Consider the following 16,742-nt stretch of genomic DNA (forward strand, 5'->3'; position numbering starts at 1 on the left):
ATCAGTGAGTGATTGCTCTCCCTGATGAATCTCAGCAATCTGTTTCTGGATGTTGAAGACTTTGGTCCCATTTCCTTGACAGAAAGTATCTCGAAGATCAGTCCAAATCTCCAAAGCAGTGTCTCTGTAAATGATGCTACCTTGGAGCTTTGGTGATACAGAATTGATAATCCAAGTACCTACCATATTGTCTGCACGTATCCAAGCTTGAGCAGCTACTGGTGTATTCACCAATGGTGAAGAGATGGTTAAAGATCCATCAATAAATCCAAGCTTTTTCTTGGCAATCAGAGATTTCCTCACTGATCTCGCCCAAGCAGGATAGTTTTCTCCTCCAATTAATGGTTGAGAAGTGAGAATTGCTCCTGGATTTTCTCCAGGATGCAAGAACAGAGGATCACTAAGATTGTATGAATCTTGCGAAGAAGATGAAGCCTCTGTAGTGGAAGTATTGCCCGCTGCTGTTTCTGCCATTGAAGGAGCTTATAGAACACAACGGTGGTGAATGAAGAAAGCTTCGAGGAAGATGACAATGGCGGATGAGAAAATCCCCAAAATTGAACTAAGAAACCCTAGAAAAGAGAAGAGAAATTCTGTGGGTTTTGGTCTGATACCATATAAGAAACTAAATGATTGAAAATGAATAATCTGTTATTAATGGAATGATCTGTACACATATATATATCAAACGGAGCATGTAACTGCCTGAACAAACTGGTATGCACGTGTGAACACACTCTAACAGTTTAGCTAACTACCACACGTGAGTCATTAGCCTACCTTTAGTTAGGAACAAAACTACAAGTAGCTTACAACACAAAACCAACTATACTACATCCTTATTCTGTAGTTTAGGCATATTTACACAACTTTTAATTCTCTTCAACTGGGCTATACCAGATTCACTAGTTAAACAAGTAGTTAGCTCTTCAATCTTCACATTTGTTACTTTGGCACTTGCTGCTACATCATCAAAGGGTCTTGCTTGATCTGATGTACACTGATGCTCTGTTGATACATTGTTTGCTGCACTATGATGCAGCTTGGGCTGCATCAGTGTGGCACCTGAGGCACCTGATGCACATGTAACAGAACTTGCTGATGCTTTAGAACTTTGACAACAGCAACCGCATTCCTCCACTTCTCTCGAATAGCAATGAGCAAGGCCACGTCCTCTATGTACCGTATCAATCAACTTTATATATATCATCGCATCTAACCAAATTTAGACTATCACCTTTGTATTTGTTGTGTATTTTTTTCCCTGTCCATGAAAAAGAATAGATGCACATGCACCATAGAGCCACTCAACTTGCCCACTCTGCAAAGCCTTGGACTAAGTTCATAATGATACCCCTGGCCCCCACTGATACTCTAAATTGTATATTTATGTACATATCTTACTGTTAAGAAATTTCACATCAATCAACAGACTTAACAAGTGCTATATACACTTATCCCACATGAGAGTCACATATTGGAATTGGATGATGGCTTTATATGTGCTTAGGCTTTTTTTTAGAAAGATATATGTGCTTAAGCTACCTTGGAAGTTTTGGCATGAGCCACGTGGCCCTAGGGCTTATGCAGTTACACATATCAGACCTTCATCTACTCTTCTCTTTCTTAATTATTTAGCCAAAAAAAAAAAAAGAAGAAGGAATTTATATAACCATTCAATTGTCGTCTTACGTCCATTCAAAATAATAGCCCTAGCCCCCACTGATACTCTAAATTGTATATTTGGGTACATATCTTACTGTTAAGAAATCTCACATCAATCGACTGACTTAACAAGTGCTATATACACTTATCCCACTTGAGAGTCGCATATTGGAATTGGATGATGGCTTTATATGTGCTTAGGCTTTTTTTTGAGAAAGACATATGTGCTTAAGCTACCTTGGGAATTTTGCCATGAGCCGTGTGGCCCTAGGGCTTACGCAGTTACGCCTATCAGACCTTTATCTACTCTTCTCTTTCTTAATTATTTAGCAAAAAAAAAAAAGAAAAAAAAAAGGAATTTATATAACCATTCAATTGTCGTCTTACATCCATTCAAAATGATACCCCTAACCCCCACTGATACTCTAAATTGTATATTTGGGTACATATCTTACTGTTAAGAAATCTCACATCAATCGACTGACTTAACAAGTGCTATATATACTTATCCCACATGAGAGTCGCATATTGGAATTGGATGATGGCTTTATATGTGATTAGGCTCTTTTTTTTTTTTTTTCTTTTTTTTTGAGAAAGATATATGTGCTTAAGCTACCTTGGGAGTTTTGGCATGGGCCGCGAGGCCCTAGGGCTTACGCAGTTATGCCTGTCAGACCTTTATCTACTCATCTCTTTCTTAATTATTTAGCAAAAAAAAAAAAGGAATTTATATAACCATTCAATTGTCGTGTTTATAGCAAATAGTATCAAATATCACCAACTTGCACACATGTACGTACACAAGTGCAAAAACAACCAAAATCATGAGTTGAAGACACATTTACAATTTTAATGGTTAATATTGAATATATCAAATGAGATGCATAATTGGTAGACAAGGAACCATTCCTCTTTTTTATTAGTTTTTCCTCTCCTTTTTTTTTTAAATGTTGGCTATAGTCCTTGCTTGCTGTACAAAAAAGTTGTCTAACACAACAGTGTTCTCATTTAGCATTCAATCATATTACTAAGCGGAATGGTTTACAGTAGCACAAGATGTTAAATACTCACTCAGGTGAGATTGCAAATTATAGGTGGGTGAATTAGATTACAACTAATCATAACTGGTCAACGACACCTTTGGGTTGATTTGTGACAGGTAACATTGGATTACATTTTGGATCTTCTTCAGCTACTTGGCCTTGCTTTGCACATTCTGCTCCCTCATTGCTTTTGCCCCATAAAAGAACATACATGCCACTTATAACTAGGATAGATCCCAAGATACTGTCAATACCAATGAAAAAATTAAGTCAAGGACAGTTTAATTATCTGATAAACAAGAAACTAATGAAAAGTGGTCAAAAGTGTTAACCTTCCAAGGTACATTTGTTCATGCAAGACAGAGAAATCAAAGATGGCTACAAATATCTGTATCAAGGGGGTAAATGCTGATGTGAAGACTGGACCTCTTTGTTTGAGACACCATGACATTGCCACATAGCACAAGCCTGATCCCACCATCCCCTGTATCCAAAATTGAACTAGGTTTATGGAGTATGCATCCTAAGTTTAGATTAAATATTACTCAAAGAATAACTAATAAGAGATACGAATTTGAAATTTGAAATTTGAAAAGAATGTTTCTACAAAATTAAAAGACAAGTCATTTTGATTGTATGCTTTGTAACATTTGAATCTTAAAGAGAGTACTTACAGCATACACGACACTTAGTATCTCTAAACTCCCTTTCAAAAACCACATGGCCAGGTTCCTCTTGATGATCAAACTCAAGATGCATGACTGAATGGCACCAAAGAAGTTCAAAATTGCTGTGCTTGAATATTGGCATGAATATCTTTTGCCAATCCTTGCTTGTATGAGGAACCATGAAGACCACATAAGGGAGCCTGCAACCAAAAATATCGAACCAATGGCCCACCTCTCTCTTGTAGCTGGAATCAACATGCCATGGTTTGTTATGTGAGTTAAGGCTTGTGAATGAGTTTTGCTTAAGGGTATTCCTTTGTAAAGGGTTAATAACAAAGCACCACTGACGCATACCAGAGTACCTAACACCTTAGCCCTCCCTCCTTTGCTTTTCAAGTTTACTTTCTCTAGACTGCAATTACAAACCAGAGATGAAAATATTGTATCTTCAGTCAATAAAAGTAATAAATTGTCTTATTTATTTTACTTACCCAAATGGAAGTGCCAATAGAAATGTGTTAATAGGCACCATGTTCAAGAAAGCACAGGCGAATGTGGCAGATGTGTATTGGAGTCCAAGAAGGAAGAAGTATTGCGTGAATGTTACTCTGAAAAAACATCAGAAATTGTCTGAGGTTCTCAACAACAGTATAATGGTTATAATTCAAATGGACAATTAGCAGAACTCCATCAATGTAGAATGTCATTACTAACCCGATTAGAGCACTTAAGAAAAATTGAAATAATATACGAGCTGTAAGTTCTGGTCTACTTTTCCTGCAGGAAATCTTACCATATTTAGCCTCTTCATTAAACTTGTCCAAAAGAATAAGAGAATTCTAATATATACATATTACGGTAAAAAAGGGAGCATTTTGATTCAAGTGAAACGTTTTAGTTGACATGTGTTACCAACTCACCATTGAGCTGAATGAAATTATGCAAGTGAATATAATATATCCTAGCTGATAAATACAATCTTTAGATGGAAACGTTAAGAAGCTATTACCTTTCCCAGAAGTAGGCAATAGGCGCCAAGAAAATAGCAGCAATTGATTGTCTGTATGTAACAATAATTAATTGGTTCATTCCTTCATCAAGAACCTTCTTAAGAAACAAATTCACCACAGCCAGTGCGAAACTAACAGCTAACATGATAACTACAGGCTTCCATTCTCTAGAGCAGTTCATCTTAACTAGATGCACAGCCTACTCTCTCTTCTACCTTCTTGCTTAGAAACACAATGCAATAATAAGGCCTATTTGTGTGCTTGGATTTATAGGCAAAACCACTCCAAAATGGGAATGTACATGAATAAGAATCTGCAACACATCAACCCCTTTTTAGAAATGAACTTTGTGACCCTTAAGAGAATTTTGTAATCCTCTATTGCCACTTCTATAGGTAGAACTTTTGCATATGTGAGATTACTTCATAAGTTGCTAAGCTGATAACTATACGATACACATCATTATATGACCTCAAGAGTTTTATCAATACTCTACTTTTCATTTAAATACTAACCATTATGAGAACAGGAGAGCTCTGTGCCACTCAAATTTTCTTTGTTGTTAATCATATCATACATAGAAGCAATAAGAATCATAAAATTAAAGTCCGACAGACATGACAAATTAGCATCCCTTTCTTATTAGTGGAATCTAATACTTAATGGAAAGAAATTGGCGATTATCAGTGTAATATAAGTGAGAACATTATGTCTATTCTTAGTTAAAAGCTAAATGAATGCTTGCTGACTGTAACTCGTTATGCAAGGAAATTTTCTATTCATATACGCCAGCAAATTTTGCATATTGCAAATGCCATTGTTATATTGTGCGTGTGTGAATGCAGCTATAAAGTTCTACATGAAACATTCGTTAATTAAATATGGAGAAACTATACTGAACTTTTTTCTACAGTTCCCTACGTGTGCACTCTCTGGGATTTGTATCACTTGTCAATATTTCATTGCATTGATTTATTCCTAATGCTATAAAGATGTTGGGATGGTTTGGCGTAAAGGGTGGAGATTGAAGGTGGCATATCCAACTAAAATATCATAGTTGTCCAAGTATATATGCTTGTGTATGTTTTGATTATTATCTTATTTGTATCAATGTAGTACTTTTCATTATTCCAAACATGCTGGTCTCAAAAAGAAAAAAAAATTATTCCAAACATGCTGCGTTTCTTTTCAGGTGTAGCAAACACACAACTTTTCACGGAATTCAGGCAACTAAATAATATAACTTTTTTGAAACTCCTATTTGGGTGCATATGCTAATGCTAGATTGGACGGGTGCTTTTAGCTTAATTTTAGTTTACTTTGCTTATTTAATCTGTTGGGTACCTTTATATATAGAAACAAATTTATATTATTACTAAAAACTGAAGCGTAGCATTTAATGTTACTATACTCACGTTAAGCCACATCAACAGCCATCTCAATATCATTCTTTTTTTTCTTAATTTTTCCTATAATTTTAAAATACTTTTCCTAAATTTTAAAATACTGCTAAAATGAAAATCCTCACGTTAATGTTGTACGTCGACCAATTCATAAAGCCCAAACCCAATCCAAATAGTCTTTACTCTTTAACGGCAATCCTTTCTACTCCCCTCCTTTTCCTCTACCTGTGTTTCATGGTTTCAAAACTTTAGCCCTTCAGTTTGCCAACGCCAATTCTTCCAAAGACAGTTTCAAAACTTCAGACCTTTGGCTTTCTAATTTAATTAATGATTGTTAGAGATATATATTAGACATATTAGCTCAATGTAATAGGCCCAAACCCATTCCTGCTTGTACTAGTAGTCTAGGGTTTAGTCGCCTATATATACTCATGTTAGGGTTCATTGTAACACAGGTTATTGTACTACACTCTCAGATAATAAAGATGTAGCTCTTAAGGGATTCCTCCGTGGATGTAGGCCGTAAGGCTGAACCACGTAACCCTCGTGTTCTCAGTGTTCCTCCTCTATGCTTCCTCTTCCGCATCTACTCTAGCATACACAACATGATATAACACATCTCTATGCTAATATTTAACATGGTATCAGAGCCAAACTTCATTCTTGGCATCAAACAAAACATCTCTAGCAAGCAAAGAAGATTCTCACGTGCATACCACCATCTGAAGTCACACATGTTTCTCTGCTGGATCTAGAATCCACGGCATCTCGCAGCCACCGTGGCGCAGTGCTATGTCCAAGATCCACAAACTCAAGCAAAGTTGGGACTTAACTTATCAGATATATGCATATCAAGCCTTCGCCTGATGAAACCAACAAGACATACGTGCTCCACGACATATCGCGACCAAAACCAAGAAACCGAACCTCCAACGGCAGCCGCACGCGCCCCCACGCGCTGACAACGGCTCCCTGGAACACTCACACGCGCCGCCTCATATTCCATACTTCCAGATCGTGTTCTTGGTACACGCGCCGCCATGACAGCCTCCTCGTCCATCGATCTACAGCACCTGAGATTCCGGCCATCATCCGACATTACACGCGCCTCCACGCGCCTCCCTAGTTTCTGGCTTCTCCTCCACGCACCGATGGAACAGCCACGCGCCTAAACTGATGTTGCTGTCACCTGATGACGTCATCACTCCACGTCATCAGACACGCAAGCCCTAGTACACGTCAGCGACACGTCATCAGCCATGTCAGCAGTGTCGTCTCGTCAGCACCACGTCACCTAGCTGACCGTTGACCCGGACCGACCCAACCCGGACCACTCAGATCTGACCTGTGAGCACTTTGACTGTTGACTTTGACTCTGGACCAATTGACTTTGACTTTTGCGTTGACCTTAGACTAAAAGTCAAAATTTCCAAAAGGGCCTATCTTGCTCAGTTTTTCGTGTAGATTCCGATTTTGGCCTCCGTTTCTTCATTTAAAGCTCCGAAATTGGACAATTGGCACATTCTTCATTGTGGTTTCTTCAAAGGCATTCTACAAGGCATCTCCTAGTAATCTTCTCATGCTTATCCAACCTCAAGCCTTCATCGAGCTTCCGCCTTGAGTTTTGAGGGAGGGTGTTAGAGATATATATTAGACATATTAGCCCAATGTAATAGGCCCAAGTCCATTCCTGCTTGTACTAGTAGTCTAGGGTTTAGTCGCCTATATATACTCATGTTAGGGTTCATTGTAACACAGGTTATTGTACTACACTCTCAGATAATAAAGATGTAGCCCTTAAGGGATTCCTTCGTGGATGTAGGCCGTAAGACTGAACCACGTAACCCTCGTGTTCTCAGTGTTCCTCCTTTATGCTTCCTCTTCCGCATCTACTCTAGCATACACAACATGATATAACACATCTCTATGCTAATATTTAACAATGATAAATAAATAATTAGACATTTAGAATTTTGGGATGCACAGCTATTTTAACACTTCTAGGGCTTAATTGCCCCACAGCAGTAGTAAAATTGAAGGCTGGAGGTGCCGCATCAGCACACAGTTGCAGGCATTTTTCTACACAGGTAACTCTCTCTCTCTCTCTCTCGCTTTCTTGTCTGACTGCTTCTATCTCTGGCATGGCGCCTCAGCTCTTATTCTCTCAATAGCTCAACTTGCCTTCTTCTTTTTCTTTCTTTTCCTGTTTTACTTTCCTCTATGTTTCGTCATTTACAATGTAAAGTGTAACAAAGCTTCTATTTTTTGTGAATAGTGAATAAATATTTCAACAAACTAGAGACAACCACCCAACAGTTGCAGACATTTTTATACACAGGTAACTCTCCCTCCCTCTCCCTCTCTCTCTCTCGCTTTCTTGTCTGACTGCTTCTATCTCTGGCATGGCGCCTCAGCTCTCATTCTCTCAACAGCTCAACTCTGCATTCTTCTTTTTCTTTCTTTTCCTGTTTTACTTTCCTCTATGTTTTGTCATTTACAATGTAAAGCGTAGCAAAGCATCTATTCTGTGTGAACAGTGAATAAATACTGCAGCAAACTAGAGACAACCACCCACGTGTATGGTTAAAATTTTTTCTACAAAAGCAATTGTGTTTGCTATAGCCATGTAGGCCCTTTGATTGTGAAGCATATTCAAGCATTCCCACTTTCCTAGGTACAACCGTACAGAGGTATTTTCTTCTTCTTCTTCTTCTTTTTTTATTTTATTTTTTTTTATCATATATTAATTTGTTTTTATATTAATCAACATATCATATAACATTATAATTTATAAATGTACCTGATTAAAATTTACTTCTATTTATCATTTAATTAATTTATAGATAACCTTCAAAAAAAATTTTAACTTATAGATAAAAATAATATAACATGTATTTGGTTGTACTTGTATTTTATTAGATGATTTTTATTCATTGAAGTTTGAATGATTATTTTTAAATTATTAGTATTTTTTTTTTATCTTAGTCATTATACTTTGCCCATTTCATAGTTGATTAAAGATATTAAATTTTTTTTGTCAATTTTGTCTCATTATTTTTTAATTTTAATTAGATACACATTTTGTAGCATATATTGAATTATAAACTACTTAACTTGTATATTGATTATTAAATTGTATGTACATTACTATTTTAGATTTTATAGTGAAAATTGTTAGTCGACTAATTTTATGTTCCAACCCCCCCCCCCCCAACGTTAATTTCCTGTCTCCTCCTTTTGTTCTTCATGTCTTTTACGGTTTCAAAGAATCAAAAAACTGAATATTTGATGATTCACTTCAGGTATCCACATAAAAAATTACACCTTTAAGACTTGAATGCAACACTAGGTGCTGCTTTTTTATTTATTTAAATGTTAAATTTTGTACAATGGGTTTTGTTTATTTTGATCATTATGATATTTGTAGGTGAACATCTTTATAGTTTTTGTCTGTCACAATTATAAAAAGGTGGTCAAGAGGAGTAAGAAATAAAATAGAGATGGTTATACAATGGACATTGAAAACTTTGTAGTGCAATAAAATCAACCATTACATTCACTTAATTAAATCAATAATCGACAATAAAAAATAATATAATACAAAACTTAAACTTAAAACTAATCAAATTCTAACTAGAGAAATTATATTTCCTATCATAACTAAAAATGAGATATTTTTCAGTAATTTAGAAATTATATTAGAAATAAAGTTGGAAAATTTTATAATCTCATTTTTTGACATTTCATTTAACCTTATATATATATATAATCATAATCTTCATACACCATGACTTAAAAAGATCTAATGAATAGTTCTTCCTCTTATTTAATTTCTATGTTATCCAAATCATCAACCAATAAATATATGATAATGGTAAAAAACATTATAGACAAGATTATGAAAAATATGATAAAACTTTTTTTTTTTTTTTTTTAAAAACTCTTTATAAAGTCTAGGGACTAAAATAGTATTTTACCTAAAAAATTATCACGCACAACGCACGGGTCTGCGACTAGTGGATTTGAAATATGTGGCCTCTATCCCATGTTGGTTGGTCTTTTTCATGAGGTCAGGAGCCACTACACTTTACAACATAATGAGTTAACTATAACCCACTTGTTGGGTACAATTTTTTTCCCAATACAAAACTTAGGTCATATTTGGTAACAGTTTTTATTTTTTATTTTCAAAAACTTGTTTTGGGGAATATAAACAAAAAACAATTTTCTAGTATTTTTGAAATCAAAAACATGTTTGGTTAGTTGAAATTAAATAAAATAGTATTTTGAAGGAAAAAGAAAAAGAAAATACTAAAATATGTTATTACTAGGATTTGAACTCTAATGCTAACTCATTATATGAGATAGATTCTTTAAATTAAATACGTTTTTTCATTGACTTTTGAAAATTAGAAACTGAAAATAGTCTTTTGCATGTTTTCAGTTTCCTTCACAAATTGAGTTTTGAGAACAATTTTTGTTTTCTATCTATTTTGGGTTGCCAAACAAGTTCTTTAGTCTCAAAAATAGAAAATTGTTTTTGGAAACAGAAAATAAAAGGAAAAATCAGTTACCAAATATATCCTTTACTTTTACATAACTTACTTTATAAATAAGTAAGCTAAAACAAAAAAGTCATCCCAATTAATATCTCATGTATTCATGTATTCAATATATGTATAATCTTTTTCACAAACGGTGGACTCCTTGCAATTATGGACAAATAAAGATCCTTTTGAAAAAAACCAACATGTTATATATATTGCACTTAGTAGACCATAAAATGAATGATAATGTGTAGCTAGGGTTTCTTTTGATTATGAAGAGAGATTATAAGTGAAAAAAAGAATGTAAATTGGTAAAGAAAGAAGAAAAATATTTTTAAAATTTTGATGTGACCTTTTTGCCATCTAAGCATCGATGCTGCCAATAAAATTTAGATTAGTCAATATTGTATTTAATCTTTTAATATTAGGCAAGGCTACAGCAATGTAGACCGTCTGTCAAGTAGTCATTTCGTAAGTGAGATGACCATATGGACTAAATTAACTACTAGTTCAAAAATATAAGAACTAAAAAATTAAATGCTACTTGGGGATCAAATTGAAAATAAACTCTAAATATAGGGACGAAAAAATGTATTTTGCTTAAAATGAAATATTAAAAGTAGAAATTAGGATTTTTATTGAGTTATAGTATGTTGTGAGGGAGATGATTCTATGCCTCTCCATCCAAACCCAATGCCATGAAGTATAGGCTAAAAAAAAAACAATTCTTATATAGTTTGCCACGTTACAACTTTCACGTGTGTCAACTTTTAATTAGATGTACTCACTTATACATGGGTCTATCACTAACACTTAGTAAAAAATAATCCAATCAACACTACACCCACGTCATTTGAGTTCTTATATTTTGGCCAAATTTTCAATTTAATCTTGAAGTTACATAAATTTTTAAACTTCTTGTTATTTAGGTCATGTTGTCATCTTACTAACAGAAACACAAATTTAGCAGGTATTTTCCATAAGTCAAATGATAGCTAGCAATTACCAAAAAAAAAATGGCGTAAATACACTTTTGGTCCCTACATTTTGACTTTTTTCTATTTTGGTCCTTACATTTTCATTTTACCACTTTTAGTGCCTGAACCAATTGACACATAACATTTAAGTCCTTACCGTTACCCAACTAACTGAAAAGGCTGATGTGGCAAACAAAGTTTACTGTTAGTACACTAAAGACTGACATGGCCAATAAAATAATATTTAAAAATGCCATGTCAACATAAAATAGTAATTAAAAAAGACACATCAGCATCCACACAACCTTTGATTTTTTTTAAAAATTAATTTATCAATTTAAACAAAATGAAAAAATAACAATAATAAAATAAAACAAAACAAAACGAAACAAAATTAGAACCCAAAATTAGGCGTAAATGCATCTAATTTTTTTTTTTAAATTAATCAATCAAATTCAACAAATTAAAAAAAGAAAACAATAAAATTAAAATTCAATACATAAATTAAGATTTGGGCTCATCTTCAACAAGAACACAATGAACACAAACCCAGGTTTAAATATAAGAGTCATACACCCAAATTTTCTAGGATTTTCTTGCTTTTTCTTGTCAACCCAACACAAAAACACAAACCCGACAATTGATCTTTCTTGTCAACCAAACACAAAAAAATAAACACAAACCCAAACTCCAACAAGAATTCAATTTCGAAGAGAAGCTTCCAGATCCGTTCGATCAAATAACAATCAATTGATGGAATACAATATCTTCTCAGTGATGTCTTCGGACCTTGTAGTGGCGATGGCAGATTGGACCCTTGTGGTGGCAGATCGAACCCACCACCACTTCCACTAGTAAAAATCCATTACTCTCTTTTGCTCCATCACTCATTTCACTCCTCACTTTCTTCACATTCCACCTCTCACAGCTCCTCTTCTATGCTTCTCTCTCACTCGTCTTCTCACCCTATCCCCATTCCCCTACTTACCCTCTTGAGCTCTTTCTCGGCGTCGTCTGATTCTTTCTCGTTTTGGACTCTTTGGCTTTGGTATCGCTGGATTTTTGGACCCAGGCTAAGGTTTCTCTAAGCTTTGTGTTATTTGTGGCGGCCTGTGCTGTGTCTGGGTTTGTGGGGCTAGTGTCTGTATTCTAGAGGGAATGTGCAAAATAGCTATTAATAGAGATTCAAAGTAGTAAGTTAGGCAACATTTCAAAGTTTTAAGAAAAATAGCATCTCAAGTTTTAGAAACTCGAGATCCATATTAAAACCCGAGTTTTATAAACTCGCTTCGCGAGTGTTTGGCTGGACGATTTGGACTGAAAATGCCATATAAATCTCGAGTCTTTAAAACTTGAGTTCCATGCAAAAAAAATTTTCCCTATAGTGGCGTTTTTAAGTCATATAGTGATGTTTTAAAGCCCTATAGCGGCGTTTTCCTGCAAAAAAAATTTTAAGTGTGATCACCCCATACCAGGTTCAAGAAGCCCTATAGTGGCGTTTTTAAGCCTTATAGTGACGTTTTAAAGCCCTATAGCAGCGTTTTCCTGCAATTTTTTTTTTATAAGCGTGATCACCCCATACCAGGTTTTGGGAGCCTTATAGTGACGTTTTAAAGCCCTATAGCAGCGTTTTTCTCCAATTTATAGAAATCGAGTCTTTAAAACTCGATTTTCACGTGGATTTTTTCCACATCAGATCCATCCGCTTACAAATCGAGATTTAAAAATTCGAGTTTTATCTTGGAACTCGAGTTTTAGACACTTGAGATGTTAGTTTTCAGCATTGTTTTAAAACGTGACAATTAACTAAATTTTTTTATATTTATTGTTATTTGGAAAGGGTGTTCCTATATTCTAGGTTCTAATTTTATTTTATTTTTTTCATTTTTCATTTTGTTTAAATTGATAAATTAATTTTAAAAAATAGAAGGTTGTGTGAATGCTAATGTGTCTTTTTTAATTACTATTTTATGCTAATGTAGCATTTTTAAATATTATTTTATTGACCATGTCAGCTTTTAGTGTACTAACAGTAAACTCTGTTTGCATTGTCAGTTTTTTCAGTTGGTTGGGTGATGGTAAGGACTTAAATGTCACACATTAATTGGTTTAGGGACTAAGTGTTTGTTTGGCTTTAGTATACCAACAGTAAACTCTGTTTGCCTTGTCAATTTTTTCAGTTAGTTGGGTGATGGTAAGGACTTAAATGTCACGCGTTAATTGGTTTAGGGACTAAGTGTTTGTTTGGATAGGAATTATCCTGCGTATGCATTTTGAGTTTTCATGTTTCCTTATTTTCTTTTTTTAGCCGTGATTTTTGACTTTTTCACCCGTGCACTGATCATGGAACCCACAGCCACTTTATTCAGGAAAAAAAATATTAAAAATAGGTCCTATGCCACTATTCGCACATTTAAAAATTATTTTACTATAGTGCTTTTAGTTTTTAGCAAAATAAGTTGTATCAAAACGAACCATAAAAGTGGTAAAATGAAAATATAAGAACCAAAATGAAAAAAAAAAAAAAAAAAAAAAAAAAAAAAAAAAAAAAAAAAATATAGAGGCCAAGTGCATTTACGCCCAAAAAAAAAAAATTTTGATAGCCTGCATCAAAATGAAAACGGTGTAAATTTGAGAACCACATTACAAATATGACCAAAAAGTATTAAAAAAAAACTGGCGCGCTTGGCTCATCTGGTTCTTCTACCTAGGCCTTAGCATTTTTCTTTCATAATTTCGGTTCGGCTGAAGATCAAAATTTTTCTTTAACAATTTCGCAATGCAAAGCACGACCCAGCAATGCGCCATGGAAAATTTCTCCTCACCAAAACCCCACCACCACCAACAACAAACAGCCTATCTAAAATGGGAGACCTGCTCCTCATTGCCTCTCTCACCAAAACCATCTCGGAGTCCGGCACTCGCAACCTCGACCCTTCCTCCATTCCTCTCACCCAATCTCTCCTCCTCCAAATCCTCCACTCCAATTCTCTCCACCCCTCCAACAAAATCGACTTCTTCATTTGGTGTTCCTCTTCTCTCAGACATTTTTACAAACACTCCGCATGCGCTTACTCTCACATTCTCCGCATCGCTTGTCTCGGTAATGAACACCACCACATCCCCACTCTGTTGCTCTCCATGAAGCAAGACGGCGTCGTTGCTGACTCCGCCACTTTCAAGTTCTTGCTCGACGCCTTTATTCGCTCCGGTAAGATCGACTTCGCTCTTCAGATTTTGGACCAAATGGAAGAGCTTGAAGTTGAGCTAGGTACCACGATTTTCGATCCCCACATGTATAACACCGTTCTCGTGGCTCTGCTTAGGAAAAACCAACTGGGTTTGGCTTTGTCAATCTTCTTTAAGCTTCTCGAAGCTTCAGCTTCTTCGGTCCCTAGCTCTATTGCCTGTAACGAATTGTTAGTCACTCTTAGGAAAGCAAACATGAGAGTGGAATTCAAACAAGTGTTTGATAAACTTAGGGACAAGAATGGGTTCGAGTTTGATACTTGGGGTTACAATATATGCATTCATGCATTTGGGTGTTGGGGTGATTTGGTTACCTCTTTAGGCCTATTCAAAGAAATGAAGGAAAAAACATCACTGGGTCCAGACTTGTGCACTTACAATAGTTTGATTCATGTTCTGTGCTTGGTTGGGAAGGTGAAGGATGCACTAATTGTTTGGGAGGAATTGAAAGGGTCTGGTCATGAGCCCGATAAGTTTACGTATCGAATAATGATTCAAGGGTGCTGTAAATCTTATCGAATTGAAGATGCCGCCAGGATTTTTAATGAGATGCAGTATAACGGGTTTATCCCGGATACTGTTGTGTATAGTTCACTGCTTGATGGGATGTTCAAGGCGAGGAAGGTCACAGATGCCTGCCAACTGTTTGAGAAAATGGTTCAAGATGGGGTACGAGCCTCGTGTTGGACATATAATATTTTGATTGATGGGTTGTTTAGGAATGGGAGGGCTGAGGCTGGTTACACCCTGTTTTGTGACTTGAAGAAGAAGGGTCAGTTTGTGGATGGTGTTACTTACAGCATTGTTGTGTTGCAACTTTGTAGGGAGGGTCTGCTTGAGGAAGCGCTGAAATTGGTGGAAGAAATGGAGGGCAGAGGATTTGTTGTTGATTTAGTTACTATTACGTCGCTCTTGATAGGGCTTCATAAGCATGGGCGGTGGGATTGGACAGAGAGACTTATGAAGCACATTAGGGATGGTAATCTGGTTCCTAATGTTCTTAAATGGAAGACTGATATGGAGGCTTTGATGAAAAATCCACAGAGCAAGAGGAAGGATTATACGCCAATGTTCCAAACTAAAGTTGACTTTGGTGAGATTATGGATTTAATAAGTTCTGCAGACAATGTGGTGGATGCAAACTTTGTTTCAGATGACCCTGGAATTAGTGATGAAGAGACTTCATCCAGTGACATTGATCAGTGGTCATCTTCCCCTTATATGGATCAATTAGCCAGTCAAATGAAGTCTGCTGATCATTCCTCTCAACCATATTCACCATCTAGGGGGCAACGAGTTCAGCCCAAAGGGATGGGCTCGTTTGATATTGACATGGTCAATACTTTCTTGTCTATACTCCTGGCCAAGGGAAAGTTGAGTTTAGCCTGCAAGTTGTTTGAAATTTTCAGTAATATGGGTGTCAACCCTGTGAGCTACACTTACAATTCTATTATGAGTTCATTTGTCAAGAAGGGATATTTTAATGAGGCATGGGGTGTCCTCAATGAAATGGGCGAGAAGGTTTGCCCGGCAGACATAGCGACATACAATGTGATAATACAAGGCTTGGGGAAGATGAGAAGAGCAGATCTAGCTAGTGCTGTTCTGGATAAGCTAGTTAAGGATGGTGGTTATCTTGACATAGTTATGTACAACACCCTGATTAATGCGCTTGGGAAGGCCCGCCGGATTGATGAAGTAAACAAGCTCTTTGAGCAGATGAGGACTAGTGGAATAAATCCCGATGTTGTTACTTTTAACACACTTATTGAAGTTCATAGTAAGGCAGGTCGATTGAAGGATGCATATAAATTTTTAAAAATGATGCTGGATGCAGGCTGCTTGCCAAACCATGTTACAGACACGACTTTGGATTTCCTGGGAAAGGAGATTGAGAAATTGAGGTACGAAAAGGCATCAATCTTGAGAAATAAGGATGATTCTTCTTGAGGAAATATTCTGCAGATAAGACTGGTTAAAGCTTAATAAGAACTGTTGTACTAGTTGCAAAAGAATAATTTCAGCTTATTGTACTTATTTTCTTGTAGTATGAGTGTGTGAGATACAGTTGTTCATTAGGTGCCCTTTTGGCCCATATTCAAAACAAAATTTCTCATAATTATGCTTGATTTCGCATTGGGTAGCATACCAAATAAATTTTCTGGTTATTGATTTCATGA

The 16,742-nt window shown here is 35.8% G+C and overlaps 2 protein-coding genes across 2 annotated transcripts; one reads left to right on the forward strand and one right to left on the reverse strand.

The window, feature by feature from the left end:
- Positions 1-2,721: 2,721 nt before the first annotated feature.
- Positions 2,722-4,726, reverse strand: LOC115958562 (WAT1-related protein At3g30340-like). The gene is made up of 6 exons (XM_031076989.1): positions 4,386-4,726; positions 4,091-4,153; positions 3,868-3,984; positions 3,383-3,788; positions 3,041-3,192; positions 2,722-2,952 (listed from the first exon to the last, which is right to left on the reverse strand). The coding sequence occupies exons 1-6, from the start codon at positions 4,565-4,567 to the stop codon at positions 2,784-2,786; spliced, it is 1,089 nt and encodes a 362-aa protein (XP_030932849.1). The 5' UTR covers positions 4,568-4,726; the 3' UTR covers positions 2,722-2,783.
- Positions 4,727-13,961: 9,235 nt separating this feature from the next.
- On the forward strand, positions 13,962-16,739 carry LOC115955130 (pentatricopeptide repeat-containing protein At4g01570). Its single transcript, XM_031073185.1, has one exon. The coding sequence runs from the start codon at positions 14,113-14,115 to the stop codon at positions 16,510-16,512; it is 2,400 nt and encodes a 799-aa protein (XP_030929045.1). The 5' UTR covers positions 13,962-14,112; the 3' UTR covers positions 16,513-16,739.
- The last annotated feature ends 3 nt before the right edge of the window (positions 16,740-16,742 follow it).

The sequence above is a fragment of the Quercus lobata genome, chromosome 8 (genome assembly GCF_001633185.2).
Source record: "Quercus lobata isolate SW786 chromosome 8, ValleyOak3.0 Primary Assembly, whole genome shotgun sequence".
Classification (NCBI taxonomy): domain Eukaryota; kingdom Viridiplantae; phylum Streptophyta; class Magnoliopsida; order Fagales; family Fagaceae; genus Quercus; species Quercus lobata.

What these genes read in the sequence shown, in the direction of transcription:
- LOC115958562 (XM_031076989.1), bottom strand. Translation starts at nt 4,567, where the DNA reads ATGAACTGCTCTAGAGAATGGAAGCCTGTAGTTATCATGTTAGCTGTT. An exon ending in CTATTGGCACTTCCATTTGG is followed by an intron (nt 3,789 to 3,867) that starts GTAAGTAAAATA and finishes TTGTAATTGCAG; the next exon opens with TCTAGAGAAAGTAAACTTGA. An exon ending in TACTAAGTGTCGTGTATGCT is followed by an intron (nt 3,193 to 3,382) that starts GTAAGTACTCTC and finishes TTTTGGATACAG; the next exon opens with GGGATGGTGGGATCAGGCTT.
- LOC115955130 (XM_031073185.1), top strand. Translation starts at nt 14,113, where the DNA reads ATGCGCCATGGAAAATTTCTCCTCACCAAAACCCCACCACCACCAACA.